At 39.1% G+C, this 13,393-nt stretch overlaps 2 protein-coding genes across 4 annotated transcripts in view; one reads left to right on the top strand and one right to left on the bottom strand.

Annotated features, from left to right (window-relative positions):
• Positions 1-3,413, top strand: part of bcl9 (BCL9 transcription coactivator) — a 39,548-nt gene extending 36,135 nt beyond the window's left edge. For all 3 annotated transcript variants that reach the window (XM_042494346.1, XM_042494348.1, XM_042494347.1), the window contains exon 10: positions 955-3,413. In XM_042494346.1, coding sequence (XP_042350280.1) covers positions 955-1,994 — 1,040 coding nt within the window. In that variant the 3' untranslated portion in view covers positions 1,995-3,413. The remainder of the gene's footprint in view (positions 1-954) is intronic.
• A 3,079-nt stretch (positions 3,414-6,492) lies between these two features.
• acp6 (acid phosphatase 6, lysophosphatidic) lies at positions 6,493-12,349 on the bottom strand. The gene is given in 12 exon segments (XM_042495266.1): positions 6,493-6,836; positions 6,922-7,087; positions 7,173-7,265; positions 8,078-8,178; positions 8,602-8,734; positions 8,909-8,996; positions 9,367-9,446; positions 9,594-9,724; positions 10,665-10,679; positions 10,681-10,794; positions 10,900-11,125; positions 12,220-12,349. Coding segments are annotated over 11 exon segments (1,275 nt in total). The 5' UTR covers positions 11,119-11,125; positions 12,220-12,349; the 3' UTR covers positions 6,493-6,701.
• Between the last annotated feature and the right edge of the window lie 1,044 nt (positions 12,350-13,393).

Consider the following 13,393-nt stretch of genomic DNA (forward strand, 5'->3'; position numbering starts at 1 on the left):
TTGCAGTAGTAATAAGGAATATCACAGTGTGATAAATATAATATCATGTTTGTAGCTTAGTAGTGGAGCAACTGGTGTCACACCTTGCATGTCATTTATTTCAGAGCGGGGGCGGCCGATCAAACTTCAGCCGAGGGGGGAGAGCTGCATGTTTGTTTACTTTTGGGGTGATGAAAAGAGATGACAGAGTTATTCTATTAAAAAGACCAAACAATGCACCAAAATGACAGCTTCTTGGATTTGATGCTGACCATAGGGGTGTCCTTACTGGATGCAGGCGCTGTTGTAAGCTGAACTGTCGTAGGACGCTGTCTTTCTATGTATAGCCGATGCTCGCTCTGAAGGCAGTGGATGAAGACTGGCTGATTCACGAAGTAAAATGAGGAATTATTTGTACGAAACCTACTTTTTTCACCACAAAAACCTAAACGGTGACAGCTTGCTGAAGGGAGATCACCGGGAAGGTGAACGTTTCTGCCAAAGTAAATAACCATCACTAAAAAACAAGCATGGCTAACGTTACTTGCTGTTAGCTAGCTTTTATATAGTTTCCAATTAGTATCACAACATAAAACGTGTTTTTTTATTTAAAAAGTTACGTTAAATATAGAAAGATACATTTTGTAACATCTTTTAAGTATTTATATCTCTGATCTTGAGTGCACAGCTGATAGCTCCATGGTTTGTTTACATGAAGCAACAGAGGTGCATATTTAATGGATTCAGTGTCGACAAAGAGCTCCGGTGTTATGTGATGCTACGTAATGGTTAGACACTTGCCTTCTGTCAGGACACAGTGCCAGTATGTTCCACTGAGGATTGACTGCTGAGACAAGAGGGACATCTGGTAAAAGTCGGTAAACCAGTCGGGTCCTGTGCTTGATATACAACTGGTTTGAAAAGTTTCACATCAGCCCAACCCTATAATCACTCCTTTTTGTCTTGCGTAAACAGGCATGGCAATGAATCATCAAGGCAATCCTCGTATGATGGGACCTGGAAACGCTGGACCCATGTCTGCCCTCAGCCCTCTGGGTATGAATCCAATGGGATCCCAGCCCCTCTCCCATGGCATGCCCCCACAGATGCCCTCTCCCAATGCCCCCAACATGGGCCCAGGCATGATGCCACATGGCATGATGATACCACCAAATCCCCAGGACCCTGGTATGGGGAACCCTCAAATGATGCCCCAGGGACGCATGGGTTACCCTCACCGAAGCCAGCCGTACCCCCTCACCCAGTCCCCTTCCCAGCAAGGCCCTTTCTCCCCGCACAATGGTCCTGGTCCCCAAGGTTTCCCTGGCCATCCCATGGGCTTCCAGGGAGAAGGAGGACCTATGGGAGGACGGATGGGGAACATGCCTCACGGGGGAGGGGGTGATGGGGGTATGTGCAAGCCCAATACCCCTGGAGGGCCAGAGTTCAACAACATGCAAGGTGGATTCAGTGACGCAGACCTTCATGAGGTGATGCGACCGGGAGCGTCTGGCATTCCTGAGTTTGATCTGTCCAGGATAATCCCGTCAGAGAAGCCCAGTCAGACTCTGTCTTACTTCCCTCGAGGAGGGGGAGACAACCCTGGGGGTAAACCACCACACCCCTCTGGCTTCCCCATGCAGGGCATGATGGGCGATGGTCCACCGAGGATGGGGATGTCCATGCAGGGGATGGGGGGGATGCCAGGGGGGCCCGGTGGGGGAATGGGCCCCCAAGACATGCCAATGGGCAACCCTGGCCACAACTCGATGCGGCCACCAGGATTCATGGGCCAAGGCATGATGGGCCCCCAGCACCGGATGATGTCCCCGGGGGGTCCGGGAGGGATGATGCAGGGGAGACAAATGGCCCACCCAGGCCCTGGCGGCTCACCTAATATGATGATGTCACTGCAGGGAATGGGCGGCCCCCCACAGCAGACAATGATGATGGGGGGTCAGATGAGGCCACGTGACATGGACATGGGGTTCAGTCCGGGCCCCGGAATGTTCTAATCCAACAGAAACCTTGTATGTAGAATGTTCTTGGACAATTCACAAGGATGGAGTAACGGTGATGTTATGTGGAGAGTGTTCAGAAAACTCTGATGGACTCAAGTAAAGGAAGTATAATTTGAGAGAGAGGATGTACCCAGAGACGAACAGAACGGAGCTAACCAGTCACCTAAAAATGTCCTGTGGGAACTATTCCAGTGGAGACTAGGACAGGCCCAGATGGGAGTACTTTTGCCACAAGAACATTTAATTTTGACTCATGAACTTCAGAATGTATGGGATTGTTGTGCATCAATTTCGCAAAAACTGTTCTTGTGTTTTTTGATTATCTGACTATAAAGAGGACTTTCAACATCAAAGAGGAATCAACCTAACTCAAAGTCAGCGTGGAGATGCTACAGTATATGTCTACTTTTTTCAAATTTAAAAAAAACAAAAATTTGTCATGAAAGTGGTATGGAACAAGAGAAAGGAATAAGAAGAATTTGTGCTTTGTGAAGACTTTAGTGGAACTCCATCTTGTCTCTCGCTCCATTGTTTTGACTGTTTCTGTACAGTATATACGTGTGAGAGTGCGTGTGCGTGCTTGACAGACTGTATGTTTGTGTGGTATGTATGTATGTGTCTGTATGTATAGGCATTCTATCAGTGACCTCTCAACTCCTCTTACCCAACTTTCATTGGGGGAGGAACGCCCCCTAAAAATACTGTACTGTTTACCATTGGTGGGCTATTCGAATTTTAGTCTATTTTAATTTCCTTTGTAACTCCAGTGTATAACAAACCAAACTATGACCTCATTAAGATAATAGTATTATTAAAAAAGCACAAACATGGACCGTCTGCAGAAAGCGTCTTCTTTCTCTATTTTTACCATTGAGAGCAACACATTGAAGTGTGAGGATCCTGGCAGCTTTGCAGCACAATGATAATCCCCAGTCCATTTCAAGTTGTCGATGACATTTGACTTGGTGCTCCAAAACTTTCAGGACTCAACTTTTCGCCAGCGTGAATAATAACTGCTAATACCCAGATGTGCTATGTGTGTACTTCTTGTTCCTGTTGTGTTCCTGTTTTGTTTTGACTCTCTTGTTGACTCTGGGTAATAATCATTCCCACAGCAATAATTCCCCCCAATGGTCAGCAGAATGGGACAGGAGTGGCTGAATGCCACAGCAGGTATGCCAGGTATTATAGAACTAGAGCTAGGTAGATCTGGTAAAAAAATTTAGTGAGGCAGGTGTGGTGTCCAGAGTGAGACACGCAGAAATGTAAACACGTACTGCTTACCATCCAGTTGACTTCCTCTCTTTTCTCTATTGTATAAGCTTGTCATGTGTTTCTCCATTGGCTTTGGTGCAGAATAGCCTACCAGGGCTGTGGTGATGGACTACAAATAAAAGATATTGTTTTGGTATATACATGTTGTCTATGGAGTGTGGGTGTGTGTGGGCGTGCATGTATGGGTCCACGTGGCTTTTCACATCTAGTCAGTTATGTGGACCAGGTGGTGTCTTTGTTATTCTACACGTCAAACCAGCTCACCAACATTGAGCTGAAACAAAGAGAGCAAGTCATACCAAGAAGCAGCATCGCCAAGTTGACATTTTATCAGGAGGTACTTAGTGCAACTTACTTTCAGAGGACACCACACTTCCAAAATAGATGCAAGCATGTTGATGCATTTCAACTCTATTAAACTACACTGTAAAATCTGACAAGTTGCCTTGAAAAATGTAAGAAAATACGACTGTGTCTTAAACTTTATATCTAATTGCTAAGTTTACATTAAATGTAGTTTTCATTTAATTTTCTTGCTGCAACTTTAAACCAATCTTTCTAAGTTTTAGCAACTTCAGTAAACCAAGTCTATTGCACTATGTATCTGTAATCATATTTGTATTTTTTAAACATGTTTATAAAACAGATCTCGCAGATCTCCTAAATTAATCATTGGCTAAATCCTCTTTGTAATGGTCAAGTCAGACTAACTTGGTTTACTGAAGTTGCTAACACTTATAAAGAACAAGATTACACCACTTGTCTTTTTTAAAAGGTTGTTTTTCTGGATTTTGCCTTTATTATTTATAGGACAGCACAAGTGGGAAGGGGGAGAGAGAGGGGATGACATGCAGCGAGAGCCGCAGGTCAGAGTGAAACCCACAGCTGCTGCGGCGAGGACACAGCCGCTCTACATGGGGCGCCAGGTGAGCTAACAGGTGCCCCATTCCACTTGTCATTTTTATGTTGCAATAACTTCACAAAATTAAGTAAATGCAGATACATTTTAAGTAAACTCAACAATTAGATATAAACTAAACATAAACTAAGATTTAAAGTCATAGTTATTTTACTTTTATAAGAAAAATGGTTTCCAAGATTATTTAACTTGTCAGATTTTACAGTGTAGTTGCGCTTTACTAACCTGTGTTTTGAAGTTTTATTCTCCTGCCCCTCATGACATGAACAACAAAAAAAAAGAGACTTAAGAGTGATCAAAATCTTTATTTATGACTCACTAATCCCAACCTTTTAATTTTAAGCAGCAGGGCACGGGAAACTCCCGCTAATGATGAGGTACAATGCGTGTTATTGTAACACAGGTCTGTATAATGGCCATGTATTCATGCATACATTATTCTTCAGTCTGATGGTACCAACAAACCCCCACGAGAAGGCAACCTAATGTTTAATTCTTAACAAACGGTATGAGAATTATTTCATTTTTGCAGATTCTACATGGTTTTGAAGACATTCCCCTACACACTAATGTACATTCCCCAAATTAGATACAGTACATGAACTGCTTAGTGTTCCCCTGAGGAATGAAAATACGGAATATGAAAGATTTGATTGTGAACACAACCAAATTGGCAGAATAAATGCATCAGCAATCAGATACAGGCATTGATGATCCCACATTGGTCAACCTTTGAAATGTTCACATTTTTGTGTAATAGTAAATTGCGGCAATGATTTGAACTTTGAAGAAAAGTCTAGTAATATTCTGTATTTTTTATTTCAACAAATCCCCAAAAAGAGAAAAACCAACAATTTCTCCTACTAACAACCCAATATAGTTTAACCCTCTGTGCCACGTATTTCAGTATTGTCTTAAAATCTAACCGCACTACTAACATGTACAGCAATATGTTCCTTTATTTCAAAAACAAAACAAGGGCACTGTAGCTTATTTTAAGTCAATCAGACATACACTGTCCTGATCAAGCCCCTGAGCAACTTCCAATAGAAATGAACAGGGCCCTGCCTTCAACCCTGTATCCAATTCTTTTTATACATCCATGGTCCTGAAACAGTCATAATGGGAGCCATTTTTGTTTGTATTTTAATATTTAATAACTGAGCCCAATCAGTTTTTATTTATGTCTCAATGTATGTTTTTGGTTAGGTGAGAAGTGAGATTTTTTTTGCTTTACTTTTGTAAGTGCTCTTATTTTGAAGCCTTGACTCTCCCTTGACTGTCCCATGTGTCATCAGTCAGTTAATCAGCTCAGGAAAACACCAGCACACAGTTTTTCAACTGCTTTTGTTTGTTTTAAGTTTATCTGTTGTTACTTAAACTATTTTTGGATTATCATCAGTGGCATTTTCAGACTGGACTGTAAAAATTGTCCTGCTATAATCAGCATTTAAACATGGTAAATAACGCAACTCAACACTTACCTGTTTATTTTTTCACATGGAATGTAAATTGGATTCTCTGCCGGGCATCTCTATGTGGAAACTAGATGCCATTTTAGTGATTATGCCTGAGAATACCTAATTTCTATCAATCTGCAGCTGAAAGTAGTCCCCTTAACAAGTGCACAATTTACTCCTGTTTAAAACCAGGGTCCATCTGTTTAAGCTTTAATTACCTTTAAAAAAAAATGAAATTATGCATTTGTCATCTGCTTTAAAAGATTTATGACAGCACTGGGAGATGGAGCAAACATTTTTGGTATTAGTCTTTTGGGATTTGTTGACAATAAGAAAAAGATTGAGTGCATGCAAACAGACACCTTTGCACTAAAGCATCTGATATCACTTTAACACTTTATTACTATATTATTCTGCACTTACACTTGTCATTATGCCATAACCATGAAATTAATCCACCATAATAAAACATTTTACTGCCATGGTTAGATGGAGATCAGGATTTATTATTCATCAGGGTTCCCAATAATTTTCATGTACAAAACTTCAAAACTTTACATGACTTTTTAAGGACCTAAAATATTTATTTATGTATTTTTTGCCCGGTGTAATTTAAACATATCATATACAACCTCTGTTCAAACATAATTTTAGAGTACCACATTATGTGTTTAAGGACAGTCAGAAATTCTTCGTTTTCTGGCTGTGATCAATGGTGTCATTTGGGCGATTTTTAATGAAAACATGCCTTTCAAAAAATTTCAAAAATAATTTTTACTAGTTCAATGACTTTTCCAAGCCTGGAAAATGTGATTGTGAAATTCCATGGCTTTTCCTGGTTTTTCTTGACTGTGGGAACCCTGATTAAAATTAAAAATCTAACAGAAAGATCTCCAAAACAGGCTGTGATCCAGGATTTTTACACCAAGGAAAGTTTCACCTGGTGATGCTGGCTGGATGGAGTGATAACAGTGGACGTAAAAAAACATGATGAGAGTGTAATGTCATGAGTAGCACTGTGTTGAGATGTGACGGTTAGTTGAGTGTTCAGGGTGTGGTCAGGCCCTCTGTGCTGTTGCAAAGAGAGTTGTAGAGTTCAGTGCTCAGTGAGTATGCAGAGAGGACCTGTTTGAACTCCTCCAGAGGGCAGTAGACTCCACTACAACCTGGTATAAGTAGATCCTATAGAAAGACAAGCAACTTAGAGTAAACGCACAGAAGGGAAAAAGGCCACAGCTTATCAAATAAACACATTTTCACCCCCTACCTGGCCGACGTATGACACTTTCACAAAGGACTTGTTGGTCTGCCGTTGTTGGTGCAGCTCCAGAGTGATGTCTGCGGCATACGGTGGCCATCTCATGTCAAAAACCCCCAGAGCCATCAGACAGGGAATCAAAGTGGTGTCATGTGCAGAGTACAAAAACAGCTTCCTGTTTGAGAGAGGCGAAACATTTTAAAAACAAACACAATCAAGTTTGTGCGAAAAATGGGTGTGTCCATCCAGAGGTGTCTAACCTGTTGGGCTCTGATGAGGTGCCCTCTAGTTTCTCATCAATGTTGGTTAATAACATGTGCAGGAGGGGCCCCACGCACAGCTGCAAGTTCTCCCTGCAAAAAAACAGAGCACAAGAATTAAAGTTGGCCTGTTGAAACACAACAAGTGATTGAAATCCAGTGGTAGACTAAGTATTAAGGTCCTTTACTTAAGTCAAAGTACTAATATGCCCTGTGAATATACTGTTACAAGTTAAATTCCTTAAATCTTAAAAAAAACAAACAAAACACTCCAAAATATTGATTTTTTTTAAAAAAGGAAATAAACAAAACACATAAAAAGCCTTACAATGATCCAAAAAGTTTATAAAGCAACCAAAAAAACTTAGAAAAAACATTAGACATTAGAACGTTAGAAAAAAACATCCAAAACTCAAAATTCTCGAAATTGTTAAAAAAAATAAACACCTGAAAACTAAAAAACAATATTTAAAAAAAAAAGGAAAAAAACCCACCCCGAACCTCAAAACTATTGTAAGATTTTGAAAAAACAAAACGCCCCCAAAAACCTTTAAAATTATTTAAAAATTAAAAAAAACACCAACCCAATTTTTTCTATTACATAAAATAGAAAAAATACCCCCGAATTTTTAAATTATCAAAAAAAAAGAGAAAAAGAAAAAATATTTAAAAAATAACTTTAATGTCTTGGTATGTTTTTATGTGAAAATATTAATTTCTAAAGTAACTAAAGCGTTCAGATAAATGTAGTGAAGTAAAAAGTACAAAATTTCCCTCTAAAATGTACCTCAAATTTATACTGAAGTACAATAGTTTAGTAAATCTACTTAGTTACATTGTACTATTGTCTAAATCAAAAATCTGAAATTTCAAAGCCCCCCATTTGCTGAGTTGTGAAATCTAACCTCTTGTCGGGTTCATACACATGGCAGATCATGTCCACAGCTCTCTGTTCCACCGTATTCCTCCAGGCGTCCAACACTGACGGGCAGGGCAGGCCATGTGTCTGTTAATGTGCGGAGACTTGACACAATCAGTATCAGCAACGCTGCTGAGAAACACAAACCTCATAAAGGAAACTTCTAACATGACTGAAGGTTTGCTCACATTTTTTTCCTGGGCTGTCATGTTATTATGAGATTTTTTGTACCCATGTTTCCCTCCTTTATTATTTTCAAAAATGGTGTCTACTTCAGGCAACTTACTTAGGCAGTATAATTTTGGCTTAATAACTCAAATCATGCTGAATCTGATATTTTACTTGTTAAAATTTTGATGAACTCTGTTGTGGAGTTTCATCACGCATAACAAGCAGCTTGCTGGGTTGGCGCCTCCAGCCAGGCCAAGTTTTTATAATAATCGTATGTATTCTGATAGCTTGTGGTGAGACCTAATAAAAGTCATATGAATCGTGATGCAGCGGTGTCACCTCTCTGGCAACCATGTCGTCCCTAATGAGGATGAAGTCGACATGCTGGTGAGCAGCGATGCCCAGTGCGTTCTGGATGCTCTGCAGGTCTGCTGCAATGTCTGGCAGAGTGGACGACTCTGCCCAGCGGTGGCTGCACAGAACGCACACAGTGTCAGCCGCGAAACACAGACACACCATGACAAGCTGTCAGAGGCATCTCAACTCTGCTAATAATTTTGCACAACACATTATTCTAGATTCCCTTTTTCTGGGTAGCAAGCGCATAGGATGTTTGAGGCCTGGTATGAAAATATACTGTGCGTACCTGCCGAGGAATTTAAGCAGCTTGCATCCATGGTAGTTAGGATACAGGATTTCAGATTCTGCATCCGTTGTTAATATAGGCACAACTTCTTCAAATAGGACAGAAAATCACAAAAAAAAGATTAGAACGTCACGCAGTCGACCTTTTTAAATGAGAATTTAAAAATGAAATGACAGTTGTGAGGGCCTAAAAGCAATGACCTGTTGATCCTTATGAATCGACAGTTGATAGTCTAACAATGGGAATTTAAATGCCGAAAAAAATGTTTAAATCAAAAGTCTAATTCAATCACGTGTGACAGTGGGATATTACAGACTAAATCAATATAAAGAGGGGAAAAAAATACCATCATATCCATAATCTTTAAAAATACTGTGATACAAATTTTAGGTCATATCGCCTAAAGCTAATCCAGAATAGAATACAAAGCATCATGTATGTACAGATTTCTCCCCTACCTTTTTGTTTTTGTTGGAAGAGCCCTGCTACCAGGCACTTGGCAGATTCAATGGTCCTCACAATGTTAGTGGAGCGAACACTAAAAATGAACAAAAAAAAAAAAAACACAGGTCATGGAAGGCAGCCAACTTCAAAATAGTAAAGCATTTAGGCTGATACCCTTTGTACTGCGCTCATAAACACAATGGATCAGCGCTGTAGTGGACATAAAAGTTGCACCACTTACTAGACCTCAGCGGGGCTAAAGGTGGAGCTGAGGAAAGGACTCTCCTCAGTGTATCTCCTCCTCAGCCTCCTGCCCAGCTCATACAGCTGCTGCATGCCCACTGTGGTCAGCTGACCAGGGAACGTGCCACCCTGCCAAGTGCGACAAACAGGATGAGGTTTTACTCACAGATGTGGCCTAAACAGACACACACCTGCCATGGCACGCAGGAATCCAGAGTCAATGTGGTACAAGGATGGCAGGAGTCCATGTTGTGGGATTTAGTTTTCTGAGCTAAATCCAGTGCAGTAAACCTCTTTAGCAAAGCAGCTAAGTCAGCACAGGAAACTATCATTTCTATGGACACAGAGGGGGGCAAACTTATTTCACTGAGAAGCTCTGACAGTTCAGCAGCATTACAGAGAGGAGTTGAATGAATGAATGAATGTCATCTGTAAGGCTTTGTATTGAATCCTAGTGGCCACTAGAGGGAGAAAAGCTCCTGAATCCACAAGGTGTTTCACATGTATGAAGGGCAAGAACGTCCAAATATGGAGAGTCTATAAGAAGTAAATCACCGTCACAACCCTTTTTACACACCATCGTGTAACATTTAACATATAAAACAAAAGCCCCTGCCACAAAAATGTATAATAAACAAGACCCCCCCAACAAATTAAATTATTAAAAAGAATTTTTAAAAATCCCTCAAAAATCTTAAAAAACAAACAAAAACACAAAAGCTTCAAATTACTTTTAATGCATTCTAAGTAAAAAAAATAAATAAAAAAAATCTAAATTATAAAAATATGAAAAAAAAAACCCAAAAGTTTATAAAATAATAATAATAATAATAATAACAATATTATCAATATATTATTAAATCAATATTTCCCTCTGAAATGTTGTGGCATAAAAGTACAAAGAAGCATGTCTGAACATCTGCCTTGAAAATTCACGTGTTTGGCTTTTATCTCTTCCCTGCAAAGCCTTTTACCAGGAACCAACAGCACAAGTTACTGCACATAACTTTATTCTTTCAGCTTCCTTCTCGTCTAACCGCATTCAACACCACAAAACACACCTACTCACGGTCAGCGTGTTTTTTTCGATAGCTGTCCTCTACAGGAGCCGGGGGCCTGGGGCCACCATGTAGGTCTGTCACTTTATAGTTGATGTTGGTGTGTGCTGGAGGCTCCAAGAGCGTGGGCACCCACTGGGCCTTTAACGAAACAAACATGCCCGGACAAAGAAATGTTATTACATGCAGATATTATGTCACACTTAGAAAAACAAATACTAAATGAGTTGATAACAAGAGTTTTACCTCCATCACGTCAGGTATTGACTTAAGTGGGGTCCGAGCACCGTGCCGGAACACGACTTGGACTAATTTTAGCTCATAGGGAGAGTTGGTATTTGTTTCAGCTGGGGTGCAACTGGAAGCAAAGTGGTCTGGTTCAGTCTTCTTCTGGGACCACAACATTGAACCAAAAACCACCGACACCGAACCAAACACACCAGCTTTGGACCAAAGTTTCCTCATGGCTGAGCTGTGAACAGAATAAGTTGTTTTAGTGCCTGAATTAACTAGCAATCCCCCAAAACTAGTATCCACTCTGCCTGTAAATAATACATTTTCACTCTTTAATAAGGTTTTTTCAAATGTAAATATCATCGCTGTCAAATACAAATGTATGCATTATGTATATAGTATACTAATTAAGATGATATTGTTATTAATAATCAATTCCTCAATAAATGTAAAACATGTCTGAAAATACAGTGACAAGCAAAAGAAGCATAAGATTTTTTTTTTCTAGTAGGCCAACAAAAGTTTATTTATAATAATAATAATACATGTGAAAAAAACAATACTTGGTGTCAGTGTATCAATTTTGGCCCATGGCATTTCTCAAATTCAGTAATAATTATATAATAAATATTAAATATTAATAATAAATAATTTAGTAATAATGAAAAAACAGTGAAAATCTAATCAATCCACATATCAAAAGTTAGAACCAGATTATCTTTGCAATTTTAGATGTTAAGGCTACTTTAGAAAAATAGTATTCGTATTTGTGTTTTTCAATTGTAACTGATATTACACATAAGTAAAATAATATCGGCTGTAAATAAGGTATACCATATATTTAAAAGGCAAGCCAAACAAAACAAAGAATAAAGAGCCAAAAAAACACCCTGTTTACTTAGTTTAGCTTTAATTCAAACTATACTATGTATGATACTAACGTGTTACCTGATTGAATTTAATTTCCTGTCAAGTCCAATTATGTCGGTGAAGAAGATGATGTTGCAGTAACACTACCTCATTGAAATGTTTCCTCACTCCTGAAATACATTCATATGACCCACCTATGCCGCAAAACTCCCAAATACTGTGAGATAAAGGACTATTCATACTGCTGATATCCAGAGAAAGCTGACAAATATTGCTTAACTCGTTTCAACACAAACTCGCTGCTACCTGAAGCACGTTAAGAAAACACCGCTCGGCACAAAGCTAACGTTAACTCTTTAAAAGCTAGATCGTTGCAACACAACACGATAACATGAAGTTTGACCTCCATCTCAACAGTCACACCAGCTAACTGCATAGTGACAAAGCTAATCGGAGACTTACTCTTTTAAATGTAGTTCTTCTGCTTTTCTCGGGAGAAATAACACCGTTCAGTAAAAGATAAATTCAGTTGTTAGTCGGTAACTTGCCACTAGTTCAGGTCAGAGGACATGTTGGGAACTGTAGGGCAGCCGATGCCTCTGTACAATGGAAGTAAAGGTGATAGCTACGAGGATAGAACTACACTTCCCGAAGGACTCATAGGAAGGCGACCTTTCTTCTTCGTCTTTTTAAAATATTTGCGGTAGAGAAGATGCACCAAAGAGTTTGCTGCCCTCTACAAGACCAAAATGTATCTGCATGCCCCAGTGCTGAAGTTTGTAATAATTAGATAATACATGTTGTTGTAATACTCACTTTAAAAAAAAGTTAATAGAAAAACGTCATATTATAGTGTGTCATTAAAATGTCATAAAATAGTATGCTAATGAAAAGTCATGAAAAGTGTTGGTATATGATGCTGTAAAAATGCCACTACAGTATATCATGCCATCAAAAAAGCAGAATAAAATTATCCAATTGTATGTCATGAAAATGTCATTGTATAGTATACTGATAATAATTTCATTATAAAAGTCATACTATACTATGCCAAAAAAAAATGTTCAAAGATCATAAATAATGTCATCGTATGCTTTCTCGTTGAAAAATCATAGTATAGAATGTCACCCAAAAAAAGTTTTCAGCAGTTTTTGGGACATGTTGTATTTTGACATTTTCGCCTTACTATAGCCTTGCTTTTTGGGTCATTTTTTCCACATGTTGTTTTATAGTGTTTTTGGCTTTTTTTGCTACATTCTATGCTATGGCGTGTCTCAGCACGCTATTTTATGCAGTTTTCAGCAGTTTTGAGCTGTTTTTGGGACATGGCATTTTTTGACATTTTCGCCTTACTATAGCCTTGCTTTTTGGGTCATTTTTTCAGATCCATCTTTTATGGTGTTTTTGGCTTTTTTTGCAACATTCTTTGCTATGGCGTAACTCAGCACGCTATTTTATGCAGTTTTCAGCAGTTTTGAGCTGTTTTTGGGACATGGCATTTTTCACATTTTCGCCTTACTATAGCCTTGCTTTTTAGGTCATTTTTTCAGATCCATCTTTTATGGTGTTTTTGGCTTTTTTTTGCAACATTCTTTGCTATGGCGTAACTCAGCACGCTATTTTATGCAGTTTTCAG

The sequence above is a fragment of the Plectropomus leopardus genome, chromosome 10 (genome assembly GCF_008729295.1).
Source record: "Plectropomus leopardus isolate mb chromosome 10, YSFRI_Pleo_2.0, whole genome shotgun sequence".
Lineage (NCBI taxonomy): Eukaryota > Metazoa > Chordata > Actinopteri > Perciformes > Serranidae > Plectropomus > Plectropomus leopardus.